This window comes from Astatotilapia calliptera, chromosome 18, assembly GCF_964374335.1.
Source record: "Astatotilapia calliptera chromosome 18, fAstCal68.1, whole genome shotgun sequence".
Taxonomy (NCBI): Eukaryota; Metazoa; Chordata; class Actinopteri; order Cichliformes; family Cichlidae; genus Astatotilapia; species Astatotilapia calliptera.
The window spans coordinates 22689169-22703430 of NC_137439.1; the positions used below are offsets into that span (position 1 = coordinate 22689169).

General features: G+C 42.2%; 1 protein-coding gene across 2 annotated transcripts in view; it reads left to right on the forward strand.

Moving 5' to 3' along the window:
• The window catches only part of lingo3b (leucine rich repeat and Ig domain containing 3b), a 51120-nt gene extending 39273 nt beyond the window's left edge, over positions 1–11847 (forward strand). For both annotated transcript variants that reach the window (XM_026149594.2, XM_026149595.2), the window contains exons 2-4: positions 1708–2317; positions 3071–3814; positions 3958–11847. In XM_026149594.2, coding sequence (XP_026005379.1) covers positions 1763–2317; positions 3071–3814; positions 3958–4527 — 1869 coding nt within the window. In that variant the 5' untranslated portion in view covers positions 1708–1762 and the 3' untranslated portion in view covers positions 4528–11847. The remainder of the gene's footprint in view (positions 1–1707; positions 2318–3070; positions 3815–3957) is intronic.
• The last annotated feature ends 2415 nt before the right edge of the window (positions 11848–14262 follow it).

Below are 14262 nucleotides of genomic sequence, written 5' to 3' on the forward strand. Positions count from 1 at the left end.
GACTTTGATAGAATTTTGCTAGTTTTTCTGATCTCTCTGTTTTTCTCCTGGGCACTATTCCACCGAGTTTGCCGCTCTGTTGTTGTGGTCATGGTGAGTTGCTGATGGTTGACAGTGCGAGGCCGAGTTGCTGCTGAGAAGTGGGTCAGTCTGTTTCTGCACAGCAGCTTCTCTGTGTTTTGAGTTTTGTCTCCCAGCGAAAGGAGAGATTGTGCCAGATTTCTACCAGATTGTTCAGATATGGGATCTGTAAACACAGTGTTTTCCAGGCCTGTCAAAAATTGAAGGACTTATCCACCTTGAGGCTTAGTAGATGAGACAGAATCTCTGGAGGATTTTTTTTCCTACAGCTTGAGTTTGTGTGATTGTGTGTGAAAATACGAGTATGTGCATATGTGTGCATAGAATTTGTCAGCTGTCATTTATATTTAGCTTAAATCCCATTTCATCCCGTTTGATCCCATTGATGCCAATGCATCGAAACAGTCGGATATGATTAGGCGTTTTAGAGGCTGTTTTCCTGTAAGAAATTTGAAGCAACGGCCTCATCAACAAAAAGAGAGAGCCTACCAACTTTTGGCTCTTTTAACTGTTTGGCTGGCCCTCTGAAAACTGCCCATTACGCACAAACCAACCCATATATTATTAATCTGTTCAGCTCTGCCTTCCTCCTCTGCCAGCATCCGAGTGCATTTTAACATGAAACAGCATCAGAGTGCATTTTAACATGATACTCCCTGGTGGTGATGATATATTCTCTCTCATATCCATTGAATCTGAAAAATAAACAAACAGTTTAACATTTGGGGGTTTCTGGTCAGTAGTTGTTGTTTGAGAGAAGAAAAAAAACTTTCTTCTAGCCAAACTTTCTTTTTAAATGGCATCTTCCTCAAGTATGAAACTTCTGCTAGCTGGATGGACACAGAGCCGTGTTCCAGATCCAATGCCAGGTGCTCTTTGACTGTCTTCATGTTGAAAACAGTGTGTGGGAGAGATGACCGGCTGCCTGAAGGAATGCTAAAGCACAAATGATTCATCTCTTTTTCCCTCAAAGCATTTTTAATTCATACCCAGCAAAATGTCAAACTTGCATCCAAGCGTACCTGTTCGAATGCATGCAATGGCTCAAACACCTATTCCTCGTCACAGCGTGCATGGTTTCCACACACACTGTGATTATTAAGGAGCTCCATCTTTGTTTATGCACGGTGATTATAATAAATTCATTGTGTTTGTCAAACTGGAGCAGACCGCCTCGTTGCTGGAAGGAGAACGGAGGAGATGCAAGATGCATGAATTCAGCTGAAGCAAGAAGCTCCCTCTCATGGCTCCAGGCGTCCCGGTTCTCCAGCTGAAACCACAGATGAATTAGTGAAAAGACAAATCTTCTAAACTATCTTAAAGCGCTCCTTGTTCCTGTGACGGGATCTCATCTGCGATGTTTAAGTGCTGTGTCACGAAATGCCCCAAATCTCCGCAGTAAATTCTCAACTCCTTTACTTAAACTGCTGGAGACATTGATAATTTACAACATTGTGGATTTAGGCCTGTCTTAATGAGGTTGGGAGCTGATAGGGTATATTATAGGCTCCATCTTCTTACATCCTCTTTCCCTTCTTCATCACATATTTATTCCGTCCTTGTTTTCTATTTCTCCCTTCACTTCTTTTCTGTAACTCCTGTTTTTCCCTTTGTCTCGTCTTGCAGGTGTCTGGCGCACTCACCCTGCCTGTAACAGGCGAGGAGTCAGAGGACCAGGGCCATGACTGGCTTTCCTGGCCATGGTGGGCGTGCCTTAGTGCCATGGCCGAAGCTGTGGCGATGGGTCCTGGCGACTTCACTGGTTACCATGATAACCTTGACACTGCCAGGAAACAGCCACGCCTGTCCGCCACGGTGCGAGTGTTCAGCCCAGCTAAGGTCAGTGTCGTGCCAGCGACGGCGGCTCACCAACATCCCAGAGGGCATTCCTACAGAGACGCGGCTCCTAGACCTCAGCAAGAACCGGCTCCGCTGGGTGCAGGCGGGAGACCTGGCACCGTACCCACGACTGGAGGAAGTGGACTTCAGTGAGAACCTCATCTCCACGTTAGAACCGAATGCCTTCTCCACCCTCCAGAGTCTTAAAGTGCTGAAGTTAAGGGGGAACCAGTTGAAGTTGGTGCCCATGGGAGCCTTTGCCAAGCTTGGCAATCTTACCAGCCTAGACCTTAGTGAGAACAAGATGGTGATTTTATTGGACTACACCTTCCAGGACCTGAAAAGTCTAAAACACTTGGAGGTCGGAGACAACGACCTGGTTTATATATCCCACAAGGTAAGCTCTTAAGCATCTGGCCAGTAGTGAATTGAGCTTATTGATGAAATGGGAAATGGATACAATAATTTGCACTTTATTTTTAAAAAATCCTGGTGTGACATTTTGGCAAAGTCTATTCGTTTTCCTGCATAGATAAAAACACTGATACCAGTTACACAGCATCCATGTAACACATTTCCAGCTTCCCCATGAATAAGTAAAAAAGCACTCAGCTCAGTGTTTGGTTTGTTACTTAGACTACACTTAGAAGAAACCAAACACATCTGAATATTTTTTTCTGTGTCAAAAAATAAAATGATAAATTGAAATATTGTTTTACTGTTATACTGCAATACTTACAATAACAGCAGCACACATTCAAATGGAGTGTGTAAAAAATGATTCTGTTACTTTTATTTGAATTTATTGTTTCTAATTACGTATTAAGAGATTAAGGCACTATTAAAACACAAAGACCTCAGAGAAAACCAGAAAAATGTCTCAGCACTTTTAAAACTCGTCATAATCGGAGCTGGTTGCTATGGCCACAAATCTGATATTTTCCTTTGAGAATGATTATGAAATATTAAAAATTAAACGAGTCCTTTTCTTGGCATGTACCTCACATACAGTAGCAACAACAAAAATGTGTTCTGGTGAAATACTGAACCAAGTTTTGTCTGTTTGTCTTACTTAAACATAAATAAATATATGTATATGTATAAGCAAACAGTGATTCCCAGATTCCCATTATGTTTTTCTTATTTCCAGGCATTCTCAGGTCTGCTGGGGTTGGAGGACCTCACAATAGAGCGCTGCAACCTGACATCCATCTCTGGTCAGACGCTGTCCTACCTCCGCAGCCTGGTCACTCTTCGCCTTCGCCACCTCAGCATCACTGCCCTGGAGGACCAGAACTTTCGCAAGCTGTCAAACTTGCGGGGTTTGGATATCGACCACTGGCCGTACCTGGAGTACATTTCCCCTCTCAGTTTTCAGGGCCTGGACCTCCACTGGCTCTCCATCACCAACACCAACATCACTTCTGTCCCCTCGTCCTCCTTTAAGAACCTTGCCCACCTCACCCACCTTAACCTGTCCTACAACCCCATCACCACATTAGAGCCTTGGGCCTTCAAAGACTTGCTGAGGCTGAAGGAGCTCATCATGGTAAGCACAGGTTTGATGACGGTGGAGCCCCATGCCCTCGGAGGCCTCCGACAGATCCGCGTGCTCAACTTCTCCTCAAACGACCTGCAGACACTGGAAGAGGGCTCCTTCCATTCTGTCAACAGTCTGGAGACCCTCAGAGTGGACGGGAACCCCCTGATGTGTGACTGCCGTCTGTTGTGGATCCTGCAAAGACGCAAGACCCTCAACTTTGACGGCAGAGTGCCGGTGTGTGCGGGGCCGGTGGAGGTGCAAGGCGTCAGCCTCAGCTCCTTCACCGATTCTGCACTCTTCGATCACTTCACATGCCAGAAGCCTAAGATACGCAACCGAAAACTGCAGCAGGTAATGAATGGTGATGAGTTTGTTAAACTTTCTACAACCATAAACAAGGTTGTTTTAAGGTTTTAAAATATTCCTACATATAGATATCTGCTGTGCTTTTTTAAACTTGTGCATTTATTCATCCACTCACTCTTTTTCTCCAGATGATCGCTCGTGAAGGCCAACCGGTGAGTTTTCTGTGTCGAGCCGAAGGAGACCCTCCCCCTTCTATTGTCTGGATTTCCCCACAGCGCAGGCGGATCACAACTAAGAGTTCAGGGCGCATTATAGTTCACCCAAGTGGCACCCTGGAGATCCGCTACGCCCAGCTCACTGACAGTGGGACATACATCTGCATAGCCAGTAACGCCGGAGGCAATGACACCTACTTTGCCACACTCACGGTGCGTGGCCAACCGCTGGATGCCGCCTCAGCCTTCTTTCTCAACCGCTCACTGTACAGCAGCGAGTTCTTCAACGACACAAATCTAAACAGCACACGCGTTTTCCTCAAGTTCACCTTTGACCTGACCACCATCTTGGTCTCCACGGCAATGGGCTGCATCACGTTCCTCGGGGTTGTCCTCTTCTGTTTCCTGCTGTTGTTCGTGTGGAGCCGGGGACGCGGACAACGCAGGAACAACTTCACAGTGGAGTACTCCTTCCGGAAATCTGAACCCGTCACTGGAAGCTCTTCAGGAGGGACCAGGAAGTTTAACATGAAAATGATATGAAACAACGCAGCCAGGGGTCCCTCAGGGGAGGCATGAGCACGTCCCATAAACGTGTTTGACGCACGCAAACGCACACAGCCTCTGACTCGCAAAGAAGCTTGACAGCACAAGCCCCTGTCCGTGGCTCCACTCATTCGAGCGCCCACATCAAAACCGGAGCCACTTCTCAATTTGGTCTGATTTGTGACCCTGATCTCTCAGCAGTTTTATTCAGCTTGTGGTCAAAATTTGCTTAAATTATACCTTAAGGAGTGCTAGCTACTTGTCATTTATGCTTAATAGGCACAGAAGAAAGAAAATATAGGTGATAAGATGTAAATTGGCACGATCACTGGCCTGTGGAACAGTGATAGTCCTGTTTCTCATTTATTTTAATGAGAAATGATAAGGTTTCCTTTTTAATTTCAATTTCTCTCTTTTTTGTAGAGTCAGGGATTTGAAAAGAAATTCAGTTCAGAGAGCTTCTGTCCATTAATCACTCTCTCTAAAGCCTGCCGTGCTGCTAATCATGCATGTAGCTTTAAGCTGTAAGTTTGTACCACTCACAAAAACACATAGCTTTGAAAGACAGTTAAATATGTTTTTCTATTTATTCAGACCACCGCTGAGGAGTAAGGATAACAAAGAGCAAAATGTTTTATGAATATTATCATATGGCCTTTGCTTTTATGCACAAAAGCTGAAAAATAATAAGATTTGCGTAAAGCAAGAAAAAAAATCTGGCTTTTTCTTCTTTGTGAGCTTTGTGAGGTTTTACAACATTAGCTGTGTGAGTTTGGGACGAGCGCACCGGCTGAGAGTTGCTGTAGCTGCCTGTGGCCCGGTGGGTTTGGTTTGAAAGTCGTGCCCACCGGTCACAGGCCACCACTGTAACCATGCCAACCAACACAGGAGGGACCGGGATGGTGGCCACAAGAGGGTTGCTGGGTAGAAGAGGCAGGTGACTTCTGCTCCCTCTGCCCTGCATCCCGTTCGTGCTCTTCTTCAACACGAGAGGGTCAACCTGCCTCCTGCCCCTCGTCCCTGCTGTGTTGGTGGACACCCAACCCTACCAGCGCTGCCAGGGGGGAGCAGCCTGGCGAGTTGGTTCATACCTAGAGGCAGACAGAGGACACACGGGCCCACTAGGAGGTGTTCACATTAACACACATTAACACCCTCATCCTACGAGTGGAAGGCGGCACACGTACAGCCCCTTTTCTCAGGAAAAGTGAAATAACTAGCCTACAGAGTGAGAATGGTTATGCATATTTACTCTGATAAACTGTAAAACATTCCAGCAATACTTTATGTGGAGCCATAAAGCTAAAAGTCCATTCTCTGAGAGAGAAGTGATGTGAATTCGTGAGTGTATAAGCTAAGCCATAGTTGTGTAGGTTGTATTTTTATACAGTAGTGTGTGCATGATTCAGTTATATAATTATTGCCACTGCCATCCTACAAGCTGTCGCAATGATCACAAGACCATCTGCTGTCACCGGGCTTGCATAAAGTTTCACCTCATAACACGCACACACGCACGCACGTGCTCAGAGGAGATAGAACCACATTGAGGTGATTTTTTCTGATAGGAACAACACTCAGCGACACACGGACCAATAAAAATCCACAAATCACAAAGTGCAGCACTCGCTGCTCTCTGTCTGTCTCTCAGAGGGCCGGTGTGCGAATGTCTCTGCCCCCCTAGCCCAGTGCTTCCCCCCCTCCTCACCCAAATCCCCCACACACCCCCACTGGGTCCTCCTTTGGGAGGGGTCCCTGGCTGGAGACCGAGGATTTAAAATGTAAATGAAGTCGTGTAACCCTACCCACGCCATGTGCATCGTATAGTGGAGAGTAGTACTGTGGTTTTAAAAATGGAAAAAAAGACTAAAAAGACAAAAAAAAAATTGGTTTTAAGTGTTCTGTTTGTCCTTCAATTCATTTTCTTTTTCTTTTTTTCAGTTGTTCTCTGTGACCTTTTGGCTGTTTAATGTTCTTCGTCCTCCATGTGGGATTGTCCTCTTCTCAACACCTCATGCAGTAGCACCCTTTCAGATCTCAAGGTGCACGTAAGCCTAAAGCAGGCAGAGCGTTAAGTTCATTCACAGCTGAGATTTGATCTAAAGCTGTTCTGTGGAGAAGAAAAAAATGTTTGCAAGTTAACAGATGAAACTGATAGTTGCTAGTTACTAAAAGCTGTGAAATTAAAACTTTACACACTAATCATGGATTTACCATAGACTGTAAAACACAGCCTGATTCACTCATCCTGATGACAGCTTTGGCTTATTGAATACTCGAATTTGACATTTTAGCTGCTGCCATTTTTTTTTAATGGACATGTCCATACATCACACTGTAATAATAAATGTGATGTTAACTTTAGTTACATGAAAACTGAGCAGCTCACACACTGCAATGTCTTTTAATACAACCAAATCCTGAATGAGAACAAATTAGAGGTGCGCCGATCGATCAGCTGGGGACAGGAATCGACGGATTTTCAGCAGTGACCGGCCAATGAGCCTCATGTGTGTGCGTTTCAGTATGCACAACATGTGCACAGCAGCATAGGCAAATAAGCAAAGCTCACCAAAGTTAAACGCAGGGGAGGAACACCCCAAAAACTTTTGTAATGACAGACCTAATCAGATACTTAAATCACCAAGCTGAACATTAATATTTTAAAGAAACTAACAATGGAAAAGTGGATATAGCTAAAGCTATCCAGAGCCCAGAGAGCCTCGATATGAGCAATGGATCGAAGCCACAAAAAAAGGAGGAAGAGAAATGGGCTGGTGTCCTGTTGTGTGGTGAAATCCTGTTAATATTTATATATATATATATATATATATATATATATATATATATATATATATATATATATATATATATATAATGATGATTAAAAATAATAATAATAAAATAACTAAAAAGAACAAAACATTTTTTTTCCTGTGGTGAGGTAAATATGTCTATTTACATATAGCTATCACTGCTAATGTCCCTGCCTCTGAAGAGAACCTTAAAGTAATGGAAAATATGTTAAAGCTAAATGTTGTTTCATAGAATTTAAAAAGAAAACAAAGAAATAAAACCATGGTAGACTATAGATAAGCGGAAGAGGATGGAAGAATGGATATAGCAATAACAAAAGGCCAAAAGATTAGTTAGATTAGAAAAATAGCTGCTATTTACACATGTCAGGGGTAGCAGAGGGTCTAACGGTGCTTTATATAGCAACTTAATGGTTTGAAAATCATTTCCCCCAGGTAAGAGACACCCTCAGACTCCTTTGCGAGTTAAATCTTGCAAACTCCATTTTTGTCGCTTGTAACGAATGATGAAACCACAGCCTCTCTGTCAGAATGAATAACTGAACAGCTCTTAAAGATTCATGAGGCCGAACAAGAATAGATGAACAAATTAGCCTGTTTTTTTTTTTTAACAGTGTCTTTGACAGGGTCTGCAGCCATTTTGGCTCTGGTGGTGTTGAGAACAGGATGTTGCCTTCGTGGATATCTCTTCTCCCTCAGCCCTTCCTTCTGTGTTTCCATCCCCCGGTACTTCTCAGTGCAAACTTAGGTTTAGATGACAGTGAGAATGTGCGTAGCGATTGTGGATGGTGTTATTGTGTAAACATCGATTTCAAATTGTAAGCGTAGATGAAGGTGTGTTTTCATTTTTTGACCTTCTTCTCCTTCTTCCCTCTTTACCGTCCTCGTGGCCCCCTCTCCCGTCCCCCGCCCCCGTCTTCTTTCTTCATCTCCTCGTTGTCCCTGTTCACAGTATTAGGCTGGAATATGGTTGTGCGGTAGTAGACACGTGTTCACTGTGACTGGTGAGTAAGTGTTGTTGTCTTATGATGTGTTGCTCCTCGTGATACCATCAAACACGGAGCAGTGATTAGATCATTGGAGACAAAAGATGAAAGGAAGGGGTGACCCAGGTTCCCTGAAAATCAAAACAAACAAACAAAATAACAAAAAAAAACCACTGGTTCTCATTTTTCACACACCCATTCCTTAAAATAAAAATGTCTGGAACTTTTCCCTCTCTGCACAGTGCCACTCTGGGATCTTTCTCTGCGTGTGAAACTCTGTGAACTGTACTGTACGTACTTTCTCTTGATGATATCTTGACACAATTTAACTTGCAAATGCAGAAAAGAGGTTGGGTTGTTGCAGAGCCGTGACTAAACGCCTATACGCTCGCTTTCTGCCTACTGAGGTACACTGAGTCATCTTGACAAGGAGGTAGTCCATTCATTAAAAACCTGACACCTCCAGCTGATCGGGGTTGGAACGAAGCACTTGTGTCTATTCAAGCTCCAAAAGCTTGCTTCAAGCTAGATGCTGTTAAAAAAAATGTCCTGCATCTTAAATTTCCTAGCAGAGATTTGCTTTCAAAGGTTTTATTGGTATGCTAAACTGATTAAAAAAAAGACACTTCTCCAAAAAAAAAAATCCTCAGCAGCTCTCCTCAAAAAGGCTGCAGCACACAACACAGCTTTGCAGCTGAGCCGCTGCCTGCCTGACTCTGACTGACAGACTCTCTGTGTTTGTAGATACCAGTGGAGGCGAGCTTGATTCATCTCCTCTGCCACGATTCTTGAGAAAGTAGGCTGAGATATCCCCCGCTCCCTCCGCTGGTTTGTCCTTGCCTGCGGTTGGTACACCGTAGTCTAGACGTCCCATTTACAGCAGGAGCAGAAGCAACCTCACCGTTAGCGTACCTTCCACTGAGGAAACTCTTCAAAGACCCACAACAAAACAAGACGAAAAAAACCCTTTGGACACACACCACAGTCGTGGCGTCAAGCCTGAATTATTCATATTTGGGTTTTTTGGTGTGTGTCCCATTGTTTCCATTCCATTAGCACACTGAGGGAAGCTTTCCTTTAAACGCTTTAAGCGGTTTTCTTACAATTTTGGCCACAACAACATCAAAAGAACCATATTAGTCGTATCTTCAGGACTACATTTCTACATTTTTGTCTCCTGTCATTTCTGATTCCATGTTAGCTCTAAATAAATCCATCTCTTGCTCCGCGTCCTACAGCTGCTGGTTTTGATTGGATTAGACTTGAGATTTATCAGAGCTGAGACGAGCAGTAATAGGATGACAGAGGAGCGAGCCTGGCTTGATTGGGTGATTACTTGGCTTATTAGTCCCATTTCCATAACGGGCCTCTCAGACAGAGTGTCATGCAAATAGACTTTTAGCTGTTTAACAGCATCAGTGTCAGACAGAGATATGACCTGTGATGAGTTTCTCAGGCAAAGAGGAGGTGATGCAAACAATCGCTGTCGCCTGATATAAGTGAGCATGCTGCAGAGCTTTGCTGAAACACTTTAGAGCACCTCAGACAGACAAATGCTTCATCTTAACCTTGACCAGACCCCCACCCACCCCCCAACAGACACACACACACAAACAAAATCACCTCCATTTCCTTCTGTGTGACAATACTGACCCCCAGTGGTCACTGTGAGTATAGGAAACAAATCCTGATGACTGTTGTACCAAAGCAACAGCTCTGGGTCTCAAGCAGGTAAGCGAGAAAATTGACTGTTAGCTTCATAAGTCAGTGCTTCACTGATTTCCTTATAGCCATAGCGTGACCCCTGTCTTGGCACTGGGTGTGTTTCTGCCTGCAGTGGGAGCAGGAGAGGCCTCCATCTCATCAAAAAGCAAACTGCTCTAAGTCTGGAGATTACACACTTAAACCCCCACCACCAGTCTCACCAAACCCTCCCCCCAGAAAACTTCACAGCATTATTCTTTCTCTGTATATGATTAAGTGCTGCTCAGCAAAAGATCAGCTACTCTCTAGAGAAGAAAAAAAAAACAAGTTTCTTTCTTGTGGTCTTAGCAGATTAAATCTATGCATGCCTTTTATATACAGTGATTGGTCTTGCCAAACTCTCACCTACACTTGTACAGATAGCCATGGGTGCCATCGTTGCTGGCCATGGGACTGGCTGAAACGACTAACGTGTGTTTTAATCTGGTACAAGTTAAAGCCAGGGGGCAAAGAGTCACCGGCATTCACGAATATATATATAAAGAAGCATTTGTTTACTTGGGATGATTGTACTTTTACACATATCTATCTTCAAACAGATGATCTGCTCTGATGTGTAAGCTGTTGATAAAGCTATTGATATTCCAAGCAGGGTGGTGGGACTGATCAATCATGCTGTGTGGGGACAGGATTGTTAATGGCATACTTTCATTGATCTATCTTGAATCTTGTCACTCTCTCAAAGTCTCTCTGGAGTAGGAGGAGGCATACAGAGCTCTCATAGACCTGGTTGGCACTCATTCCTAGGTTTCTACACCTCTTTTTTGTTGTTGTAATGATTTCCTCTTAAAACGAGATGGTGCCAGCTTTTATGCTTTTTTTTTTCCAGGTCTGGGGTAATAAAACGCTCTGTTGCCTCTCCCACTCTTTAGAGGAAGCTTTCATTTGGTATAGCTCTGCATTTCTTGGTGCGCTCTGATTCAATACAAACAGGTAAAATAATACTGATACTTAAGGTATCTATCTATCTATCTATCTATCTATCTATCTATCTATCTATCTATCTATCTATCTATCTATCTATCTATCTATCTATCTATCTATCTATCTATCTATCTATCTATCTATCTATCTATCTATCTATCTATCTATCAGCCTGGCACTGACCTCGTTGAGTATCTCAGAACATTTTCCATCCATCACTCTTTGATATTTGTTCCTCTTTCGCGTGATTGTCGCTGACCGCTGAAACCTAGGAATGGGTGCCGAGAGCTCCAACTAAATGCAGAGCCAACGTAAAAACAGCAGCTTATCAGGTCGAATGGCGTTAAAACGATCAATCATTAATGTCAAAGAGACTGTTATACAATCAATACCAAACCTGGACTCTGATCCTCTCCGGCTTCTTGAGCGTCTGAGTGTACGTGAATATTTCTAGCATGTAAATTTTGTGCCATAGCAAGTGGATCCTTGGAGAAGAAGAACAGGAACTGTACATATTAGATCTATTAGCCATATCATGTCATCCAATCTGTAGACCTCCTTGCCATGTCTGACAGAGGAAAATGACTGTTGAACTGTAAATAGTGTAGGTATAGTAAAATAGGATTTATCGGCTGTTTCTTCTCTCCGGGGATCGCCCATGTTTTGCTCAGTCCCATGGCTGCTTGGTCTCAAAGGGAAGGATAAGACAATAATGTATTTGTCTATAGAACACATATGACTTCTTTTTTAATTTAAATGTATGTTTTATATACCGTCTGTCTTGTAAATGAGCTCCTTTTTCGTCATAAAAGCATGATGTGACTCGACTGAATCCTGTGTGCCTCCCTGTTTTGTGTGTGTCACATTAGAGTCTGAGGCTCGTCAGAGTGATTCTATAGCGAGGGTTAGAATTCATATCAGCCAAAAATGTGAAGAAAACAGTGTTATTTTTACTAAGCAAGCAAGTTATCTCCAAAACACACCCGAGTAGTGTTCAAAATCCTTTAACTGTCAAGCTGAAGCTCTGACAATTTTTGAAATATTTAAATAAAATGAACATTTAATATCTGGTTACAGAGAATCTTAGTCGTAGAAGACGTGAATGACGCATTCATTTTGGAGGTTTTGAAAATATGAAGTTTGGGCTTGATGATGGATTTCTGAGAGCTGATATCAACTGAATTTAGAGGGTTTTATAACATTATATACTATTCCCCCCTCTAGAAATCTACCTTATCAATTTTATTGCCGTTTAGCCAACAGTTATAAGATTGATCACACAAAAATCACAGGTTGTTTTAGGAGAAAAATTAAAGAATAAAGACGTTTTCATTTTCTGTGTTTCTATAAACACGGAGTATGAATGTAATGATTTAAAGGAGCACTTTGCAGTTGTGGATCAGATTGTGCAAATGTCAGCAGGAAGCCACCTCATTAAACCACTGAATCATATCAAAATGAGCCATGTTTCATGAAATAATTGCTTTGTTGATATATTGCTGAAGATAATACAGATGGAACACAAATGCTCCTTTAATCAGGTAGTGAAGTTTACTGTAATTATTCACTCAGTGTAATATAAATGCTGTACCTAGACTATGAACTACAGTTTAGATCAGCTACATTAATCCTTTCTAAAAGTATCCAGTGAATTACTATGAAATTATAATTTTTAAAGGTTTTATAATAGGTGATGTATTATTTTTAATGAAAAACACTAAATGTAGGAATAAAGTATGACAACAGTCATACTATTCCCTGATAACCTGTCAGCTGTGTTCCAGGTAACATGGTTGGCATTTCTTTCATTTTGATCCCTTGTGCTAATTCCTATGTGCTAATGGTCTTAATCAACTCACATTTAAATAAAAAGTCTCTACATTTCTGTCAAACTAACATCTAAAGCAAGTACACAACATGTTGGTGTCACAGTTGATGAGCAGTGAACCCTCTCTCTCTGTGGATGCAGTCACACTGAAGAAATGTCAAAGAAGAGAAGAAGAAACTCAACACACTGTAGAGGAGACCGGGGATAGTTGTAACGTGGGTCAGTTGTAACACTTTCAATTTCTCCAATCAGGGCTAAGTTTCAAATGATGTGACTCATCCTGTGCATGCCCAATTCAGTTTTGCTATCACATGTGAAAAATCAGCAGATTTTGTCGAACACAGACAATTTAACATGAAAAAAGTAATTTGTATGCCAAAAAGTAAGTTTTTCTACTTTATTTCAATTTCTAATAGCATTATCTGCTTTGCAGTTAAACTCATCAAACTTAAATTATGTTATTTGTATGTCTATGGGGATATATTCTGTGTAGGTCTTTAGTGCTAATGTTTTAGCCGTTGGCTGTAATGTTAGCTAGTTCATGGCTATAGGAGTCTGGGTCAGTTGTAACAGCAACAGTCTGGGTTAGTTGTAACAATAATGCAGATGTTACAACTTGCCACACTATTACTTTAACTTATATTAAACAAGTTGGGGCAACGACATCAGCAGAGAGAGGTTCACTGGTCGCATTTGTATATGCGGTTAATGCCATTGGCAACACAATTCCTCCACTGTTTGTGTTCCCCACACATACATTATGCAGACCACTGTGTCAGAGATGGACCAGTAGGAAGTACTGGTAGTGGAAATAAATCAGGATGGGTGCAAGAAACAGATTTCCTCATCTTTCTGAAGCACTTTGCAAACCACACCAAGGTAAGCCATGATAAAAAGTAATGGAATTGCGATGCTGGTGAACAACTACATTTTTTCAGCTTCATTGTTATGTTCAAAATTGGTGCAAGAGTTGTAGGTTATAATGCCCACTGAGCCAATGAGGCCAAACTCAAGGAAGACCAACCAAAGTTAATGAAATATTCAGTTGCAGAAAATTCCATAATTTGTCTTTTTTGGGGGGGTTGGAATATGTTCAAAAGCTAGATTTCTGCATTCTGTCACACACACACAGAGCTACATAAATGGATGTAAGTGCATTCATGTGTTGAATAAACAAAGATTACACGTTAATGTTTTGTTAGTACCCTTATTTCATTGTGTTACATTTCACCCCAGGATATGTTACAACTAACCCAGACTATGGGGTTAATTGTAACATTTCACTCTTCGTGTTTGAGACCATACCATGCAATGGGTAATTGTGCTGCAGAGAAAATAGCTGCACTATTTAATAGCAGAGACATGTAAATACTTTGCATTACATTTTGAATCCACTACCTTAAAAGACCTCCAA